The sequence below is a fragment of the Chelmon rostratus genome, chromosome 9 (genome assembly GCF_017976325.1).
Source record: "Chelmon rostratus isolate fCheRos1 chromosome 9, fCheRos1.pri, whole genome shotgun sequence".
NCBI lineage: Eukaryota > Metazoa > Chordata > Actinopteri > Chaetodontiformes > Chaetodontidae > Chelmon > Chelmon rostratus.
Genome location: NC_055666.1, coordinates 21,142,200 through 21,163,316, shown reverse-complemented (window position 1 = coordinate 21,163,316; position 21,117 = coordinate 21,142,200). Strand labels below are relative to the sequence as shown.

At 41.8% G+C, this 21,117-nt stretch overlaps 1 protein-coding gene across 1 annotated transcript in view; it reads left to right on the top strand.

Moving 5' to 3' along the window:
- The window catches only part of slit3 (slit homolog 3 (Drosophila)), a 241,586-nt gene that overhangs the window by 194,215 nt on the left and 26,254 nt on the right, over nucleotides 1-21,117 (top strand). Inside the window, exons 17-28 of the mRNA XM_041943676.1 lie at nucleotides 361-504; nucleotides 1,784-1,927; nucleotides 4,847-5,010; nucleotides 8,397-8,529; nucleotides 10,990-11,058; nucleotides 11,195-11,266; nucleotides 12,939-13,010; nucleotides 16,151-16,222; nucleotides 16,310-16,392; nucleotides 16,523-16,603; nucleotides 18,115-18,239; nucleotides 20,673-20,770. Coding sequence (XP_041799610.1) covers nucleotides 361-504; nucleotides 1,784-1,927; nucleotides 4,847-5,010; nucleotides 8,397-8,529; nucleotides 10,990-11,058; nucleotides 11,195-11,266; nucleotides 12,939-13,010; nucleotides 16,151-16,222; nucleotides 16,310-16,392; nucleotides 16,523-16,603; nucleotides 18,115-18,239; nucleotides 20,673-20,770 — 1,257 coding nt within the window. The remainder of the gene's footprint in view (nucleotides 1-360; nucleotides 505-1,783; nucleotides 1,928-4,846; nucleotides 5,011-8,396; nucleotides 8,530-10,989; nucleotides 11,059-11,194; nucleotides 11,267-12,938; nucleotides 13,011-16,150; nucleotides 16,223-16,309; nucleotides 16,393-16,522; nucleotides 16,604-18,114; nucleotides 18,240-20,672; nucleotides 20,771-21,117) is intronic.

The following is a 21,117-nucleotide window of genomic DNA, read 5'->3' as shown; positions in this document are numbered from 1 at the left end:
CTTTCTGTGACCACTTGTCTCATTTACTTTTATGAGTGTGTGTGTGTGTGTGTGTGTGTGTGTGTGTGTGTGTGAGTATGAGTTATAGTGATGGCCATAAGCTGTTATAGGAATATCTTTTGGAAGAGACGGGGACATTAAGATGAAAGAGTGAACATTTACTTGTTGAAGGGACATGATTGATTACTGCAGTTAAATTAGGTGTATTGTGTATGTGTGTGAGTGGACGGCCTTGCGTGCGTGGTCATGTGGGCATGTTGGTGGTGTATGTGATACAGGCATACAGTAATTAAGACAAGACGCAAGCATAACAACCTAAATATGAAAAACTTTGTCTTATTTTTTTGGTCTCTCCTGCAGCAACCTGAGCAACAACAAGCTGAGGGACATCCGTGAAGGTGCGTTTGATGGAGCGGGTGGAGTTTTGGAGCTGCTGCTGACGGGGAACAAGCTAACTGGACTGCAGGGACGCATGTTCAGAGGCCTCATTGGCCTGAAAACACTGTAAGTCTTGTTTATAGTCGTGTGTGTGTGTGTGTGTGTGTGTGTGTGTGTGTGTGTGTGTTACTGTGTTCAGCTAATGCTAATTACTTTGAAATATGCAATATTTTTGTACTATATAAAGAACAAAACAAGTACTTCTGATGCACTTCAGTCCGTTTCAAAAACAGGAGCCACGAGATAGAACGTAAATCAATTGAAAATCATTTATGAATGTTATTCATGATTAAAAACCATCATGTAGTGACCATACGGCAGACTTTTACAAGATCAGTCAATATGAGTCTTTTAAGGCTTTTTAACTTATTTATACAACAACAAACCATGCTGTTTCTACTTTTGACTATTTATAGTTTAGTCATTTCCTGTCTAAGTGCTATTTTTCCTCCAAAATGGCCAGCAAGTGTTGTGACTGCTAGCTGTGAAACCATGCTATGACTTGTGTAAGCTTAAAACTTGGAGGACTCCATTAACTTTTTTCTTCCCAAGACTAAAAGGAGAGGACCAGGATTGTTTACTCACTCACCCTGAAATCAAGGCTAATGACAGCATATTGTTGTTCCTCTAATTTGGGCATCCACCATAAATAGGCTAGCTTCCAATTAGGGGTTACAGGATAGTGTACGAAATCATGAGCTAATGTTGTCTGTGTAGGCTCAGTAATGACTAGCTAATGCTATCATGTATATATATGCTGGCTAATGACTCTCTAATGGCATCGTGGCTGTCTCTGTATTATGTTAAGAGGCTCCCTGCTCCAGTAATAGCCTTGCTAACTACATTAGCCTGTCCCAGAGATTGCTAATGCTAACTAACTCAGTTAGCCTGGTCCCACATGACTGCATGTCAAAAGCAAATGTCATATTACAGCCTGTGTCACAGTTGTCCTATGGGGACTGGTTTGAATTTACCCCTGCTCTCTCTTTTATCTTTTATCCGTGTCATTACAGGTTCTGTTCTTTTATCCTCTTTGTCTTTTTTACCCGCCCAAATTCTGCATGCAAATTTGTTATTTTTCATCCATACACAAACTGTTTCATTAGCCTAATTTTTTCATCAGGACAAACAGTGAGACTGCCTGTCAAAAAACATCCATCAGGTAAAAGGAAAATGAAGAGTATAATCGATTCTTTAATGTTTCAGCTTTAAGCGACATAAGAAGCATGAGACTCTGGAGTGAAGGTTTTAAAACACTAGATTTTAGTCTTCGTGTTCAAACAAAATGTACAAACAGTGTGTGCAGCTTTCACTTACTGAATGAACATGATATGTGTGTTTCCAGAATGCTGCGCAGTAACCAGATCAGCTGCATTGACAACAGTACGTTCACGGGTCTGAGCTCAGTGCGTCTGCTGTCGCTGTACGACAACAGGATCTCCAGCATCGCCCCAGGAGCCTTCTCCACCCTGCACTCCCTGTCCACCATGTGAGTATATCTGGCGGCTTTCTCTCTAGTGCTTATTTTTTTGTTTTTTGTTCTTTCCGTGCCATTATTTTCTCAACGTGTGCCACAATCTCTTTTTGTCCATTTTCAAATCTATCTGAATCTCCCCCTCCATTGTCCTTGCTGCTTTTTTTTTTTTTATCTCTGTCTCTCTTTCTCTGTGTCTATCCTGTTATTTTTCAGACTGTAGCCCTGCTTTGGGAGTTATCAACCATGCAACACACACACATACACACACACACATTTGCACAGATTCATCATTATCGATTGGAGGTCTGGATCCCAGGACATTTGACACACATAGACACACAAATTCTTAGATCACATATTATTTTACATTATGTGTGTGAGTGTGTGCGTGTGTGTGTGTGTGGGTGTGTGTGAGCAGAAAAGTACAGATACAACTGTCATGAAGTTAAAGTATCAACCTGCCACACAACATTATTGTTAGAAAGGAGACAGAGAGAGAGAGACAGAGAGAGACAGAGAGAGAGAGTGTCTGTGTGAGTGTGTGTGTGTAGACTGTGAACACATATTCATCACTTTGTGGGGACATGAATGTGTTTACACAGGCACATTGTGGGGTCTCGGCTACCTTTTTGGGTTAACTTTAGGCTTAGACTAAGGTTAGGTTTCAGGTTATGATAGTGGTGGTTATGGGAATTTCTAGGGTAAGTCTCCAATAAATCTGTCTTTGTAAGTCTATGTCCCCAAAAGTGATGGAAACATGACTGTGTGTGCGTGTTTTCTTTTTCTTCTTCCGTCTTCTGACCACTCCGATGTGAGGGATGTAAATAATAGATTTTCTCTTGACTTTCATATATTTTTTCTAACTGTGAACAGGCAGACATGTCAATCCAAAAAAAGCTTCTCCTCCCACCCTCTTGACTCTGTCTCTCTTCTCCTCCATGCTCCCTTCCTTTGTTCTGCATTTTGTTCTTGCTCTCTGTCCTGCTATGTACCTGTCATCCTTGATTCAAGTTTGCGCTTGAGTCTTTTGGGAGGCAAGGTGGGAAACAAGAAAAGGGAAAACAGGGACGGTGGAGAGGGAGGATGGATGGATGGATGCATTGTTGCATAAACTCATGTGTGCTCAGTGAGGCTGTCAGTGATTATCACTACAAAAATGGAAAGATATTATTTACCCTCATCCCCATCATTTTTCAATTCACTTTTTTTTCACTGACCTTGTAGTAACACTTGATTTTGCATGCAACACCTGCCTGCTGTTTGCGCCTGAAAGAAAGATGGATAGTTTTTATTTCTAGAGCTTCTGTTGCTAAAACTTCCTCTCATCAGCTCCTTATCTTTCCTCTGTTTCTCTCTTTTCTCTTTTTCTGTCTCACTCCTATTATTTCTAACATCTGTCTCCATTTTTAGTGCATTGTTTCCCAACAGGGTTTTTTTTTTTTCCATTTAATTAAAAGATTAACACATTGAAAAGGAAGGAAGGGATTTAGCTTAGGTCTGGCTGACACGCAGCGAGGTCAATTCATTACAAGGAAATGAGGAAATAACTCGTCCCTATCTATAGCAGCACACCATTAATATTGTAGCACAAACAGCAACCTTCAGCTTTATTAGTTCAGCAGTGAAACGCTGTGAAAGGCAATAAGTCACCTGCACATCTCTTGACACGATGTGGGAGGCGCACCATCATCATTAGACAGATACATGTGACTTTTAATACACTAATTGTTGGACTATCAAAGCTTATGCTTTCTTGTCAGTGGATTGTAGGAAAAAGGAACGAATTTCTCAGGAAACTCCTCATATTGTTACACCACCTCATGTAAGAGCACCTCTAAATCTTTTTCTTTTTTACCACAACTGACTGTTGATATTTTGAAAGTTATCACTGATTGTTGCGCAGAAGAAAATGTCACAGCTCCATCACAAAACCAGGGAGTTGTATGCTAGAGTTGCCTTCAAAAAATCGTTTCCAGGACTCATTTGTATATTTCATTTTGTTGAAACTTTTGTTTAAGCTGCAGCAGCCAGGGCATTTCTGTAAAGTTAATAAGAAAATGGGCTCCAACAGAAGACAACACCTTTGGTATTTCTTGCCCAGCCCGGATTTGCTTGCAGAATTAAGATGGCTCGAGCAGCCTCAGCTCAAGTATAGAGCCTGTCTTGTATGTGCTGCTGATCCCTCCCCCCACCGCATTCAGTTTAAATATGGTTCAGAATAAATATTACATGAGCAGTGTTACAAAAGCAACAAAATGCAATGAGACGTGATCAAAAATGAATAAATTGTACAGTTAACCTTTTCTCTTTTCTGTCTCTTACAATTTCTCACTCTGCCACCTTTTCTTCTTCATTCACCATCTCTCTTGCACTTTGCAGAATGAATAAAAACAGCTGATAACCTTTTCTCTTTGGCTCGCTTTTGTTCAATCTCCTTCACTTTCTCTCTTTGTCTTCCATCTAAATGTATTCAAGTTATGACTGACCAAAAAACTGCAGTTATATCGATGTGGTTGGCAGTGTATACAAATATTCTCCATACAAATTTCTGTCATTATTGTTATAATTGGGAATGGCTCATGAAATTAGTAGTGAGTAATCTCTCTTGTTTGCCTTGTGTCTCTGTTTTGCTGTCAGTTTTGTTGCACTGTTCTGTATGCGACAGTCTTATTATAGGCCCTGTCTGTACATTTGTAGTGAGTACAGGTTGTCTCGATGGATGCCATCTTCTTACTCACAGAATTTATGCATCAATATTTTATTCATGAGGGCAAAATTCAGGGAAAACATTTAGATTTAGCAAATGTGCATCACTTTGGCACGATGGATTCATTATATTGTGGAATAATTTATGTTCTGGTGTCCTTTTTCTGTGTTTTGCACTGACCCTGCTTCAATGATTTCCTTCTGTGTCTGCCTTTATTTTCATAGTAACCTCCTGTCCAACCCGTATGTGTGTGATTGCCATTTGGCCTGGCTGGGTCAATGGCTTAAGAAGACCAGGGTGGTCAGTGGAAACCCTCGCTGTCAGAAACCAGCCTTCCTGAAGGAGATCCCCATCCAGGATGTGGCTACCCCAGACTTCACATGCGATGGTGAGCCTCTCTCTCGCTCTGCTCTTACTTCGCTTGCCAGTGCTTCCACATAAAACATTACAAAGAGAAAACCTGAAATCCTGTAGGAAATGTATAGAATTATGGATAGCATTCACCACTACAGTGGAGTATCAGGACACCAGAAAGGTCACAGCCTGATTCCTGAAACCAAATGACATGTGTCACTCAGCGTCTGTTTGTCCTGTACAGATAAGAGCACGATCAAGCGATTGAAAGGCAAATTAAATCTGTTTTCTCGTCATGTTTACTCATCAAAGTTACGAAATGTTTTCTCAATTTTTCAAAAAAGACATTTTAGACGCTTCCTCAAGGAAAGTTGTTTCATGTTTGCTGATTATGCGCTCGCATGACTTTAAAGGTTTTTAAAGTCTTTTGTGAGACGTTAAGGTTAGTCATGGGAGGAAGGAAATTTTTTAAGTGGAGATTTTTACTGCAGTGGAGCGGTGAGCAGTGAGCAAAAGCTCAAAAGATAATAGTCTTCATGTAGTTACAACTACATTTTTGCATTAAATTGAGTGCGGTCAGTGCCCTAATTGTCTAAGACTAAGCCCTAATTCCTAAATCTCCGTAAAACACAAGAAAAATCAGCTGTTCTAGAGGCCATTGTACTAATATCACAATGAGGGTGTGTCAAGTCTTTTGGTTCGTGCTAGACTCGACTGAAGTGGGTGTATCTTCATGTGTCAAGCTTCAACAATACTTTCAGATACTCGTTGCAAAAACTTCAATCATGCCATGTCTTCAGCCAGCAGACACACGCTCACACACTCACACACACACACACACACACTGACACACACACACACACACACACACGTGTACATCCTCAGCGGGGCACTGTGAGGACAGAATGATCAGTAACCGCTGGCAAACAGCAGCCATAGATGACATCAGCTTGTGGTTTCTACAGTGACGTTGCTGTTACCACGACGATGTCTGCCTATAGCGACTTAGGCCGCCGGCTTGGCCGCCAAGTTTGACGCCACAGACAAAGTGTGGTCTGGCTCTCCTGTCTATTACAGCTTTCTTTCTCTTTTGCCCTTTTTCATTCTTTACGGCTTTACACTCGAAACTCTTTTCGATCTCCCCTCTTTCTCTCTTTCCATCTCGTTCGGCTTCTCTCTCCCTCCTGAGTTTCTTTGAATTCATTACACTTTTCTAATTTCCTGTGCTGCAACCATTTACTGAAAATGACTTTGGAAAGTAGTTAGCTGGGTTGGCTCAAGTAAGGAAACTCTAAGATGGTATCAGATCTTAATATTCATTGTTGCATCGTGAGCATACGGACACACACACACACACACATATCTACCTTTAAACATAAATTTGAATGGCTGATACCACATTCAAGCGCTTGTGCTTCTGTCCTTATGAGGACCTTGCAATGGTTACATTAAATGTCTAATCCTAACTCTATGCTAATCCGAGCTGTAGTTTAAACTAGAAACAGAAAATCATAAATGTGAATGAATCTGTAAGGACTGAGGAGCGGCATGACAAACCTAAACTGCAGAAAATAATTTGCGCAAAATGTATGTTAGTGTGTTTTTTGACCTTGTAAACCTACAATTTAATATGGATTATTTTCATCTCATAGTCAAGCGCCATCGCTTGATGATGGAAATCAAAGACGTACTGTATATCAACGCCGACATCAAATCAATTGTTTTCTGGCTCAAGGCCCAGCCATCCTCAAAGGTTTGAAGACATCCTGCTGACTGTCAGACAAACCAACTACCAAACAGGGGCAACATAACCTCCTCGCGATGGTAAAACGACCACACTCTTAAGGTGTAAATCTCAAACTGGTTCTCAAAAGAATAGAAGCAAAGAAACACACAAGGTCCACGTGTCCGGTCTATTTATAGTCGAGTAAAATGACTGTTAAGTTGTCCAGAGGCAGCCGGGGGAAAGGTAAAGTTAATTGAATTTGTGAGAAGATATTTAGCGCACATTTAGATGTTAGTTCAATCAGCCAACTGTAGAGTGAGTCAGCCCACGGCTACACCTCCCAGTGGACTCACAAGCTCCACACATCAGCAAAGACACACACGGGTACACACACTGCTCAACACACGGGCACGTAAGCGGCCATTTATTCGACATTTAGACATTAGCACAATTAGGAAACTACAAAGTGAACGAGAAAATGGCCACAGGACAGGGGGAGATGGCTATTTAACAAACTAAATGTGCACCACACTCAGCATGTGCATGTGCGTACACTTACAGTTACACACATGCGTGTATATTAGTGCAGGCAAGAGGGCACAAATGCACCACAAAGTACACGACACTATAAACTTTCTCATTCCTAATCTTCCTTCCTCTACATACACAAGTACACACATGCACATTGCAGTAGTGTTATGATTGGCTTAGAGTCCAGTCTTCATTATCCTTCATTATGGTTTGAACTCGGCTTGTTTTACATTTGGGACCACGGTTCAGCCATTGCCTTCCAGCTCTAGATTAAAGCAGTGAGCGTGTTTGTCTGTCAGTCAAGGAAATGGAAGACGTTTTAGGCCAAGAACAACACTCTTAGTCTGTGATCCTTCTTATCTCTGAGTGTTAGATGATTACAATCAGTCGCATGTTTTTTATTCCTGCCATGTGTTTGTGTGCATGTGTGCGTGGAATTTAGCTTTCTACCAGCACAACTGTTCAGTTTGACCGAACCATTTTTAAAAAACCTGTTGCGTCGAGAGAACATGCACCAGCTGCAGGTTCCCCAGAAATAGAGAGAAATTTGTAATAGAGAAGTAAGTCCTCAAAAGGGTTAAATTAAGAGTAGCCGTAGATGACTGCAGGTGCTGCGACAACTTTCCTTGTGCTGTTGTATTGACATGACTTTTGGAAGCTGTTGCAGGCCATCCCATCAACATCTGCTCAGTGTTTCTCCAGAATCATCTGAGCGCTTTTAATATCACTGTGACCTGCCTGCAGGTCCTGAGCCAGCTGTTGAAACACACCAGTGTAGCTGATTTTAGCAGCCCCTGGTCATTTGATATGGATTGTAAAGTACTCTTTAAAAGTGCTGAGTGCATAGTTGCGTGGCATTGACCATGTGCCTCACTTACAGTTTGGTCTTTTTCTGTATCCCTCTTTTTCTCTCTCTTTGGTTGCCTTTACTCGTTTTTCTCTCTTCCTCCTTTTGCCCTCACCTGTCTCACTTCCTCCTGCCTCCTCCCTCTGGCTGTTGCTCTTTTTCTCTCTCTCACCTCTGTCCATTTTTGAATTTGTCTGTCCTTCCCTGTGTTTCTTTCCTCCCTCTCCTTCTTTCTCTTTGTCTATCCCTAATATCCCTCTCTCTCTCTCTCTCTCTCTCTCTCTCTCTCTCTCTCTTACTCTCTCTCTGTCTCCAGGTGCTGAGGATAATGGTTGTCTTCCTGGGTCTGGTTGTCCTGACGTCTGCACGTGCTCAGACGGCGTGGTGCGATGCAGCAACAGAGGGCTGCACTCTCTGCCCAAGGGCATTCCCAAGGACACCACGGAGCTGTGAGTCACACGTGCACGCACGCACGCACACACATACACGTACAAACTCAAACACAAGGATGTACACATTCACTTTTGTTCAAATATACAGACGTACGAGTGTCAACGAACGTGCCAGCATGCATTTACAAAATTAGCATTTTTTGCCAATTTTTACTCTCCAGTAACATACAAAGTCAGTACCACACACACACACACAGTCACACATTGCTGCAGTGCAATATTGATGCAGCAGTTTGCCCTCTGCTGCTTCAGGAACTAACAAACCATTTGGTGAATACACACACAAACACACTCTTTCTCTCTCTTTTTCCTTCTGTGTGACTTGATGGGTTTATAGGCAAAGTGAGTAATGCAGGTTCTTGTGTGTTTATGTGTTTGTTTGGATGTTGATGTCATAAATCTGTGAATCACTGCAGATATTTAAACCACATCTACAATCCACAATTAAATACAGTCTAATACATTATATTGACAAACAGAAAGGCAGGGAGACTGTCAGAACAGGTACACACAGCTGAAAGGGGATTCCAGAAAGTGTCATTGGCTTATCCAAAAATATTTCAAGAATTTCATTTTAAAAATATTCAGTTTGTTATAATGTTGCATAATCTCTGAAGAAGCCAGGGACCCCTTGATTTGCTAGAGCAGTCAAGGTTTGTACAAGCTTGATTCAAAGAGACTCTGACTAGAGAGTAACAAAATATGCCTGCATTTCTAATGAACTAAAACAAACAATAATACGTTTAATCGTGCATTTGCCTAATGATTTTCCTGTATATTACAGCTGCTACATCGTGGAACTGCTTCAACGCTAATTTGCGGCTCGTCGAAATCCCTGTAATAGAGACCAATAAAGGAAATGTCTATAATGATAGTAATTGTAAGAATTGATGTGGGATAAAACAAGGGTAAAACAATGTTAATCAAGATTAAGAAATTTAGAAGAAAGTAGGAACAAAATCTCCTGTGGGAAGGTGAATAATTGCACATACACACGCACTCACCCACCCACACACACACACACACACACACACACACGCACACACACTCACACACAGAAACCCCTCATGCTGTGAAATAGGCCTGCTCTGCAGGTCAATATCAGTGATTAGGTATTGATCAGGCTGAAGGAGACACTCCATCATACTGTCCACATGACCTACTTATGACCTGAGAGAGAGAGGAGCAGAAAGCAGCAGCTCATGGAAAGTGTGTGTGTGCTGTGTGTGAGGGATCAGCAGGTAAATACTGTGCATTTGCACTGCTTGGAATATGTTTTTAAAGCTGCATTATGAAACTGTTGTTAGTGCCTCCCTCCTCCTCCTCTTCCTCAGCTGGACAGGTTCACTCCCCAACACTTCTTATCTTGTCATCTTGTCCCGTCTTGGTCGGCTGTCTGCTGAATTCAGAGATATAATCCACCACAGTCATTTGCTTATGCACAAAATGCAGCGTCGTTGCTGGAATCCCAGCTTTACATGGTTGTTCAGGATAACTTGAAATGACAACAGTGTCAAAAATCAACATTTACTTTACTTGTCTGATGCCATACATGACCTACCACATTTGTGTCTGAACATTTGGGTCCAAATCCTCTTTTTTCTTTCCCTCTTTGCTGCTAAAATCTACCCAAATCAGATGAAAGCAAAACAGTATTGAAAGGAAAATTTATGTTTGGTCAGGAGGCAGCCAACTTAGCTTAGCATAAAGACTGGAAGTAGGACATCAGATGTTCTAGCTCTGCCCAAAGGCCAAAAATATGCATACCAACACGTCTGAAGCTCACAACACCTTGTTTTAGTGTTTGTCAGTCTGCACTCGAAGCTGCACTCACAGCTTTTGGTTTCACTGGGAGTTAATATGTGCTGAAGTTATTTTTTGACAAACAGCAGTCAGGTGCAGTGACTACCCAGAGTCCTGTGGTCACTGTGAGGCTTCCAGGTGTGCTGGGTGGATGTTTTGAACTTTGGAGATAGCCATGTTAGCTGCCTCCCCCTGCTTCCTGTCTTTAAGCTGTGCTAAGCTAATATGCCTCCTGGCTCCAGCTCAGCTCAGGCTAAGTGTAACTTCTTCTCATTAAACAATTGGAAAAAAGCAAATAAAAGTATTTCCCAAAGTGCCAAACTATTCATTTAATTCTTACCCTGTTTAGTTTGTAGCTGATCAGACTCACATATCACACAGCTGAACGTCAGAAAATATAAGACAGAAGGCACCACGCTCCTCTGGTAAATGTAAATGTGCCATATAAAGGTGCACGACACATCATTCCAGCCCAAACTCACACCCCACTCCTCTCTTCCGCCCACGTCTCCCACACTTAATGTGACCAAAGTTACACACCTTCAACTTTTATGTGCTTTATTGCAATTTTCTCGCCCCCACAGGCCTATGTTTGTGTATATACAGTATATATATGTAATGCATACTTCATTAACTCTGCACCCTTCCTTGCAGTTACCTGGAGGGTAATATGCTGACATCTGTGCCCAAGGAGCTGGCAGTCCTGAAGCAGCTGTCACTGGTGTACGTACCACTCACATAACCTTGAACAGGATGCTCATGCAGTGTCCTGTTTGGAAACCTGACATGTATATATGCAGCATGTTCAGCCTGTGTGTGTTTGTCTGTGTGCATTTACCGAATGCTTGTATCTATACAGAGACCTGAGCAACAACAGCATCAGCATGTTGGCCCCTTACACCTTCAGCAACATGACTCAACTAGCCACACTGTAAGTCACCATGGCAACGCACACACCCAGCCACGCATACACACTTCCTTGCCCATGACTGATGTCATATATGGGCTGTGTGTGTGCGTGCGTAAGGTTAAAACCACCAGATAAATCAGTGTTTTCTTCTCTTAACTCTGATTAATCGGGCTATCTTCTCTCCTCTCGCTCATATTTTCCTGCTTCCTCTTCTTCTTTTCTCTCACATTTCTTTTCTTTGTCTTCATTTTTCTCTCTCCTTCTCATTTCGACTTTCTCATTCTCCCTCTTTAGCTTTTCCTCTTCTGTCTTCCTTACACCTTAAATATGGCCTCACTCCTCTCTCTCTTCCTCTATTTCCTCCCCACTGTCTCCGCTGTCTCATCTCAAGCTCCTCTCGTATCGTCTTCCTGTGTCGTCCTCTTCTTTCATCTCTTTGCTCATACACATGTGGTATATTGCTTTCCTAAAAGTTCTCAAAACTTTTCTTTCACTTCTCTGCCACCCGCTCAGTGAATCTGTTCAATTATAATCTGCTTTAGCTCCTCTTAAATTCCCCCTTTCTTGTCTTACATGCAAGTTCCTTTTATTGTCGGAGTGATTTTAAACTTGTGGCATTAGCTGATCAGTCTTATCTATTACAGTACCTGGATTTTGTGTGTCCATGGAAAGTTGACTGTGCATATTTGCTCTTTTCCAGCAACGCCCTGTTTCATATTTCATTGAGTTGCACTCATTCACGCCTGGGAGCTGCCCAGTGCAGCCACAGGCCTCTACTGTTAGCCCCAGATAGCATCAGTGGAACACTTTCTCAGTTAAATGCCTTGCTCAAGCACACCTTGCCAAGTGTTGAAGAGGTAGAGGAAGGGGAGAGTGTTCCACTTTCCACATCGGATTTTGGAAATTGTATCTGTGGATTTATTGGCTTTTGGGCTCCTTTTTCTAACTTCTTCGCCAGTTGTTAACCTGAAGTTGGAGATGTGAAGGATCTGGGGTTTATTTCCCCCCTGTTCCTCTGAGACACCTTTAGGGATCTTGAAAATCAGTAATTATGATGAGTTGTAGTGCGTCATGAGCCAAGAAACGCTGAGAACCAATTTTCTAGGCTACTGTTGTCTTAAAGATATCAGACAGCAGCAGTCAGCTTTTTACAGGATCATTATTGGGCTCTGTGCTTAATTATGTTAAAATGATGACACCCTGAAATGGCCAACTTGATCTCATTTGACCCTGATCAGAATTCTGTCCTTAAATTTTTGTCTCCTTCACTTTCATTCATTGTTGAACTTAATTTTTGGTTAATTAGCAGTTTTAAAAGATAAAACTTAACTGTGTTGTGGGAGTTTGACTTTCTAAAAGCCTCAGCTTTGCCTCTGGCAGTTTTTTCCTCTGCCTGTTTTTTTCTACTTAATTTAAAATGTGGCTCCCATGTTTATTTCCCCTTGTTTAACCTGCAGTGGCTACAGGTTCTGTACTAAGTTATTGTAAAACCAAGTCTGCTGCGTCACCTCTCATGTCTTCCATCTTCTTTGTCTCTTTATTTTCTTGGCCCCGCTATGTAATTTCTGTGTTTACATGAATGTAGTCTGAAATACAAGAGAAAATAATATGAAAATTAGCATATTGAAAGAAGTAATGGTGTGAAAAACAGACTCTAAATCTCGTGACCTTGTTCGTGTCCTCTGTCTTCCAGCATCCTGAGTTATAACCAGATTCGCTGCATCCCGGTTCATGCCTTTGACGGGCTCAAGGCGCTTCGCCTGCTGTGAGTAGCAAGCTTCATCTTCAAGTGCCGCAGTGGATTCAATATTCATACACTCCCCTTTGCTAGTTATAGTACTGGGCTAAATCAAAGTTTAATCACTCCCCTGGTGCCAGGCCGAGTGCCATGTTAAGACCCAGTCACAAAATGAGTCACAGCCACCCAATCATTTGTTGTTTCAGGGTACTAAAAAAGATAAAAGTGACAATCTCTCATCTCCTCTTTAATACTCCCTCTCAATCTGCATGCTCTGGCCCCTCTCTCCCCTAGTGTCCCTTTTCTCTCTATATATATCGCTCTCTGTCTGTGTCTCTCTCACTGTCTGTCTCTGTGTGTGTGTGTGTCTCTCTCTCTCTTTCTCTCTCTGTCTGTCTGTCTCTCTTCTCTCTCTGTCTCTGTCTCTCTTTGTCTCTGTCTCTGTCTGTCTCGCCCCCCCTCTCTCTCTCTTTCTCTCCTCGCTCTTTCTCTCCCTCTGTTTCTGTCTCTCTCTCTCCTCTCTCTGTCCCCCTCTTTCTCACTCTGTCTCTCTCTTGCCACTCTGTTTTGTGTTTGACGAATCGACCTTCAGCCTCTGTTTCTCTCACTCATCCATCTGGTTGTCCACCCTCTGTCTCACAAGCCCACATGTGCACACGCACAATGTGCACATTAATATTGCTGTCGGACCGTCCTCTCACACACATGCGAGCAGATAGATACACACACCGTGTCTGCTGTACACACACACTCATATGACCACACACTTACACCTTCATTGCTCAGTGACAGCCTCGGTACACCTGCCATCTGTAGCATCCTTAGACAATCAGGTATTGCTGTTAATTTAACTGTGATGTCTCAGTATCTTAAATAAATATGTGGTTAAAGAGTAACAGATTGAAAAGCTGTTTTTGGCGCCCTCTCTGGTTAAAAGTTTCAAGACTGTTTCACCATCACTGATGGGTGTGGTTGAGTGTGGTCCTGGAGTACACCTGTGCATCACTGCAACAAGGAGAGGAGTTAAACCACTAGAGGTCAGCATAAACAAGTTTTTAAGAAGGTGTTAAGACACTCTTAAAGGTAATTTATTTCTAATATCTGCCTCTGAGATTTACAACTCCACCCAAATAGGTGGAGTTTAGATGGAGGTGAATGGAATTTCTCTATTGCTGCACAGAAAAGTAGATCTGCAGTGTCGGTTACTCTGGGTCATTCAAACCAGGATTATTTATTTATTTAATCTTTACAGCTTTTGTTGTGGCGAGAGTCAGTGGCTCTTAAAAAGAAAACTTCTTTGTCTATAATCCCTGATGTTTTTTATTTCAAAGACAAAGCTGTTACTGTTCTTTTTTGCTGCACTGAATAGTACGTTGGCTTCTACTATCTGCACTGTGGTGGGAAAGTCTAAAAGCTCTTGCTGTGGTCACAATGGCAGCGTTGAGGCTGACAGCCTTAACTACTGTATTTTCGTAATACTGTTGGCTCAACATTAAAGATAAAGATGTGCTGGTAGAATTTCACATTCATAACAAATGAATTTAAAACTTAAACCCAACATTAACATGAGAAATCTGTACCTTTATTATTCTCTGTGCATATTTCTTCCTGATCTTCAGCCACCGTTCAGAAAGAAAAAGTCAGTGTTTCGCCCTCCAAGAAGTCACCTTTGTTTCTGGCCTTTTCTTTATTTATTGACTGTGTCTCTTATGAGGCTTTCACCTTGCAGAAGTTTAGTGATCGCTTTTTTTTCCTCTTCCCTCCTTTCTTCCTTTCATTTTAGTTGATGTTGCCGTGGGGACTGATCCCTCTCTGCCCCCGCATAGCAACTGGTTGCCAGGCAGCCATCACTGTCACTTCCTCATTACCCACAACCCCCTCTGGGCCAGCCTTACGCGGGGGCTGTTAGACCACCAAACACAGATGCACAAACACACACGCGCACAAAGTGATGCACGCAAACACGTTAAGTTGCACGGACATGCACAAACTTGCATGCACTCTGGTACACACTGACCTGAACATGCGCACACTGAATTATGCACACAAAAGCACACACGCACACACACACACACACACACTTTTCCAATAGTGGTGGTTTGATAGCTGTCCCCTGCTACAGCCCTTCGCTCTAATGGAATGTGAACTTATATCCAGCAGGCAACACACTCAAATGGCGCCACACAAAGGACACACACACACACACACACACACACACACTGCAGTCTCTCAGCCCTTGGAGACAAAAGTTTCAGACACACATACACACACACATCTACACACACAAACACGTACACAAAAACCCAAAGGCACAAAGCAGAAAGGCACATGCTCACACCGATACACATCACAGCTTGCAGTTTGTCCCTGTGACAAAGTTTTTTTACACACACATGCACACAAACATGCATGCACACACACACACACACACACACACACCATAGTCTGCCAGATGACCATATGAGACAGTTTATATTCCATTCAGAGACCAGGACAAGCTTTATTGCCCAACAATGAAAATAAGCTTTCTGTTTATTTTGTGTTATTCTTTCATAAATATTTTATTCATTTTCCATTATAGAAGGGGATGATGGTGTGTCTGCAGCTGAGGAACCACAAATAATTTAAATAATTTAGCATGCAGCTAGTCAGGGTTGGTGTATTAGTTTTCTGAAAATGGAGTATTAGGCAGCTGCCCTGTCAGTTTCATTTACTTCTGATATGATGGATATGAGACAGCAGGTTTGTCTAGATATTTATTGTAAAAAATAATGCATTTGTAATCTATGGTGACTTAAATGTAGCTTCAACAGTTTGATCTTTATACACACCAGTCAGTTAATAGTAGCACCTGTGTCAATATAAGTGCAGTAGCAGTAGAAGTGATAGTGGCAGCATAAGTACCAGTATGGGAGTAAGTAGATGAGTACTAGCATTGTAGTAGCATCCTGGGCTGGAGGAAAAGGTCAAAACACTGTTTCTCTTTCTTCTCCTTGCTGCAAAAAGGGTGATTACAAAGAAACACTCAATAGTTCATCAAATTAATTAACTACACATTAAAATTAACAATGGGTCAAAAAGTGACCTCTTGAATTTGTAACAAGGTCAGTTTTGTGTTTAATATTCATATACACTCTTGTTTTGCTCTCTATTTCTCTCTCCTCCAGCACTCTCCATGGTAACGACCTTTCAACCATACCAGAAGGAGCTTTCAACCACCTCACCTCCCTGTCCCACCTGTGAGTACAGCCCCATACATCTGTCTGCATGTGCTAGTGTATCAGATGTGTTTTGGATTACACTTTTAATTGTGTGTGTCTCTCTAGGGCTCTTGGTGCCAACCCCCTGTACTGTAACTGTGACCTGCGCTGGCTGTCTCAGTGGGTCAAGGCTGGCTTTAAAGAGCCTGGTAAGAAGGAAAAATGACAATTAAGATGCCATTAAAATACCCGGAGCCAAAATATTACACTTTCTATGACATGCATCTCATTCTGTACAAGAGAAGAATGCCGTTGATGTTAACTAAGGGTGTATTTTAGGCATTGCTCGCTGTACTGGACCACCAGACATGGCTGACAGACTACTGCTCACAACACCACTCAACAGATTTCAGTGTAAAGGTAAGTAGTCTCATCGCTGATATAGTATATCCTATTATTTGTCCATACATATCAGCGTTGACCCGTTTTAGCACTGGGTTAATCCCTGGATTCAGTGAGATTAGTCCACAGAAAGGTGTTCAAAACACCAATAAGAGGCAGCAAGAATCATGTCAAAATCAATTATACTGAGAGTGAATCAGTCCTGACTCTTTCTGTAGCACCTGAACCTTTATATCTTTTCCATCTCGGTCACATCATCTCAGCAAAGTCCTGATTTTTAAGAGGTTTGATCCTTTCACTTGTTTCAATTGTTGAAGTATTCTTGACCTCGTAGCGTTTTGGCTTGTCCAATTTACTTCTCTTCCACTGGTCTGGGTTTTGTGTTTATGCGGTCTGCTGGCCAGCGTTTTAGGTGAGCGGGACTGTCAGTGGTTTTATATTTGCATGATTATGTGCATTGAAGATCAGTGGCTAGTGCAGGGTCTGAACACAACCCAGTGGGACTTGGGTCTTTTTTCAGCAGTTTCTGGTTGTTTTGGTTCTCCTCCCATAACCCCAAAACATGCAGATTATGTATTGTCAGTGTGAACGTGTTTCTATGTGTGTTAGCTGTGTGGGAAACAAGCAACCAGTCCAGGCTGTACCCTGCCTCTCACCCAGTGCATGCTGGGATTTTCTCCAGCAGTGATGAAGAGATTAAACATCTGGTGTTTAAATTAAAACGTTCTGTGCAGCCTTTCCATGTCTTCATCCTATTGATGAGATTGTCTTTGAAAACAAGTTTACTGAGACACATTTTCAGGCTTAAAGGCATCAAACATCTTAGATTAGGGTTGGAAGGCTTTAAGGCTAATCATTTTTTTTTTTTGAGTGAGACTCTTTGTGCTGTATTTGTGTAAATACTACACTTGTTGCACAGTTGTTATGTTTCTTATTTCTTAAAACGAACCTGCCAGACAATCAAGCCTTTATATATTAAGGGCTATCATTTAAGATGGTGTGTGCATTTGGGTCAGCTCCATGAGTGATGCAGAGGAAATCTTATGCTAATAGATAAAGAATGAGCCACAAAAAATCCCGGTCCCCTCGGCTGTATTTCAGTCATACACAACAGAGTACAGGAGCAGCCGACCTCTAACATTACCTGCCTCAGGGCTCCACTGCTATCAAACCAGAGGGAAAAAGAATTTAGAAGTAGACTTTTTGCACACAAGAAAAAAAAAAATATGAGAACACACTGAATCAAATGCTCTCTTCGTCTTCCTCCTCCTCTTGCTTCTACATGCCCTGGCCTCTGAAACAAATCACATTTATTGGTCTCCTAAACTCAGATTTTTCTTATCCTGTAAGGCTTTTCTTAGCTCACCATCCATTAAATCAAGTCTGTATCAGCGCCTTTTAGCACAATATGACTAAAATATGAATATTTTTGCCTTTGACACTTTCTTTTCCTCCCTGTGTGTCTCCTTATCCACCCCCATCCCTCCCTTTCTTCTCTCAAATGCTTCTGTTTCTATTTTCTTTCTCAGGTCCAGTAGATATCAGCCTGATGTCAAAGTGCGCCCCCTGCCTGGCAGCACCCTGCCAAAACAATGGCACCTGTGTCTCCGATGCTAATGGATCCTACCACTGCACCTGTCCGTATGGATTCAAGGTGAGACATGAAGCAGCAGCAGAGAGACACACTTTAAAGCAGAATGGGGTACCCTGACGTAACACACAAACCTAAATCTATAAAAAAAATGTTTTGATTTATTACTGTGTTCAAGTGAAAGGGTACTTGTAAATGTGATTTAGCTCCGTGTGTGCGTGTGTGCAAATTGCTGTGCTAAAATACTGTGGTAAATCTTGGATGTTAACTTTCTCAGCTCTACCATCCTCTTTGCTGTTTGTCCAAAGTGGCTCATCAACAGTGAAATATGTTTTAGCAGGTGTGGAGGCAGGACAAATCAGTGCATGAACCCTCACAATGTTAGTGCCTTGCTCTCCTAATCACTAGTACCAGCTTCCTACACTGTCACATTTGATGGTTCCTCTCTTCACTAAAGCTTGTGAAAGGAACCCAGACAGCACGGTGGCAGAAAAACTTTTACTTTTGCTGCCTGATTCATGGAATCAGCTGCATGAGTGAAAGGTATCCAATAGATGGATAGCCATGCTGCATAAGCCTGTGGTATTAGCAGTATTATCAGGCTTAGCTTCAGCCTTGCATGCATAATGTATCTACCTTTACATCAATAGAGAAATGATGACTGCAGCTGGCTGCACTGGAGGTATTGACTGATCAAAAGACAGATGGTGTAATAATTGTCACGACCCCTGCATTAAGGGAGACATGCAAATCTACTAGTGGACGGTAGATTTGTGGAGCACATGTGAGCATGTGCATGTGTGTGTGTGGATGCATGTATGTGTGTGTGCACTAGGATAACCTACTTGTTTGTGTGGAGAGATCAATGGATTCAAGCCTTTGTGGGGCTCGTGTGTGTCTACGTTTGCGTGTGCATGTGTGTGAGAGCTTTAAAGACACACTTATGGTCTCGTGTACACACACATCTCATAACCTTTAGGCTTTTACAGCAGGACAAAGACTTAATCTCACTTTTAATTAAAACATCACTTGCCAAGGTCACAGGCTGGGAAACAGGGACTGTTGGCTGTGTGTGTGTGTGTGTGTGCCTGTGCATGTACATGTCTGTGTGTATGTTTTCCTTTCTGTGTCCACTGGGACAACGTTAATTAAAATGTGTTAGAGGAATCAAAGAAGGAGCAGCAGAGAACAAAGGAGGGGGAGAGAAAAGGAGAAAGAAGTGAGGGAGGCTTAAACTACAGGAGATCGAGAGAGATGGATGTAAAAGAAAAGAGAGTTAAATGTAGTAGGAAAAGGGTAAATGGTGTGAGAGAAAAGATCTAAAAAGAAAGGAATAGTGAGAAGGAGTGAGCGGTAGGAAGAGAAAGAGAGTGAACGCAACATGAACAAATAGCTCCAATGAAAAAGAAAAGAGAGGAGGAAATAATTAAGATGGATGGAGAGGGAACATAAGTATAAATGTCTTCTTCTTGGCTTTGATCAGAGGAAGTGGTGTGTCAGCGTCCAGTGGTTTGGTTTGAAATTAAAACTACAGCCGCAGGGCTCGATGTGGAGAGAGCGTGTGTGTATGTGTTGGACTCTGACACACGATACAGTTCCGAGTGAAAACTGGTTATTTGGAAAACAGGTGTGTGGTGAGGAGAGTCATGCATCAAGGTAACAGGCTGTCGTGCATACATGTGTGAATACTGCAAAGTGCTGGACATACGTATGTGTCAGCTGGTAATGGGGAGTGTGTGTAAGAGGGGAAGGAGCAATAATGACAAATAATTGGGAAAGTAGAGTGGGTGGTTAAGAAATTGCTGTATTTTTAGATTAGCCAACCAGAATAGATTTATTCAACCCTCTATCTCTCTGCAGGCTATTTTCTTTCACCGCAGATAAAATATTCAAAAATCTGTGGTCCAAAAACAGAAAATTGGTTGTTAATGCAAGTGCAAAAAATAAATGATAACTGTCTGCATGCAGTGGAGAAAAGGTCCTACTTTGGTTTACTTTTTTGTTGAAAAAATATCAACACCTCACAGACAACATTGTATGTGACCCTGTCGTGGGTCAGCTGTTGTGAAAGTGATCCAAATATCTGATTTTCATGTGATTGATCCACTGTGATTTTTGTAAAACAAAGACCTAAAAGGTTGTAAAACAAAAAAAAATCGATTCAGTTGTTACGTTGGTGCTTTTGCCCTTGCACCACCCAGGCAGCCATCAGTTGGGCTTTTTGTTTTCCATCATTAGCATGTAGCTGATTACTTGCACTGCTTGTTGTTTGTCAACCAGAGAGGGAGAGCAGAAAGAAGCAGAACGTAATATTGTGCCAGAGGGAGAAATGATCTTACAGGGGCTGTGTAAAAAAAGTGCAAGAACTGAAGTGATTTGAAAGCATCCATGAGCCATATTGGCTTTGTTTGAATAGTGAAATTATCTCCACTAGGAAAATAACCAATATTCAATTATTAATTCCTTTGACTTGCCTTGTCCTTTCCTCTCCCCCAGGGTCAAAACTGTGAAATACCCATCAATGCCTGCATTAGTTTCCCATGTTCTAATGGAGGAACCTGCCACATTCAGCCTGGCCATGAAGACCACTTCAGGTTTGTACCAGTTGTTAGCGGTCTCACAGTTAATCCAGCACAGTGTCTTTAAACCAGTAACACAACCGTTCATTTGATTTTTATGCTGCATGGAGATTGAGAAGAATAAAACAAGAAAATGTTATTTAAATTAAGTCCTTTGAGATCCATTTAGGCTGTGGGTCAAATCTTATTGGCCTTTCTCCCCTGTTGTCCCTCCCTATTAGTGGAGGCTAAAAAATTCACCCTGTATTCTCATCTTAAGGGAAAACTAACTTTACTCTGCCCTCAGAAATAAAGACAATGTGATTAGAGTGGACAGTCTTGCCTCACTGGACAATGCATTACCCAAGATAATGACTTACTCT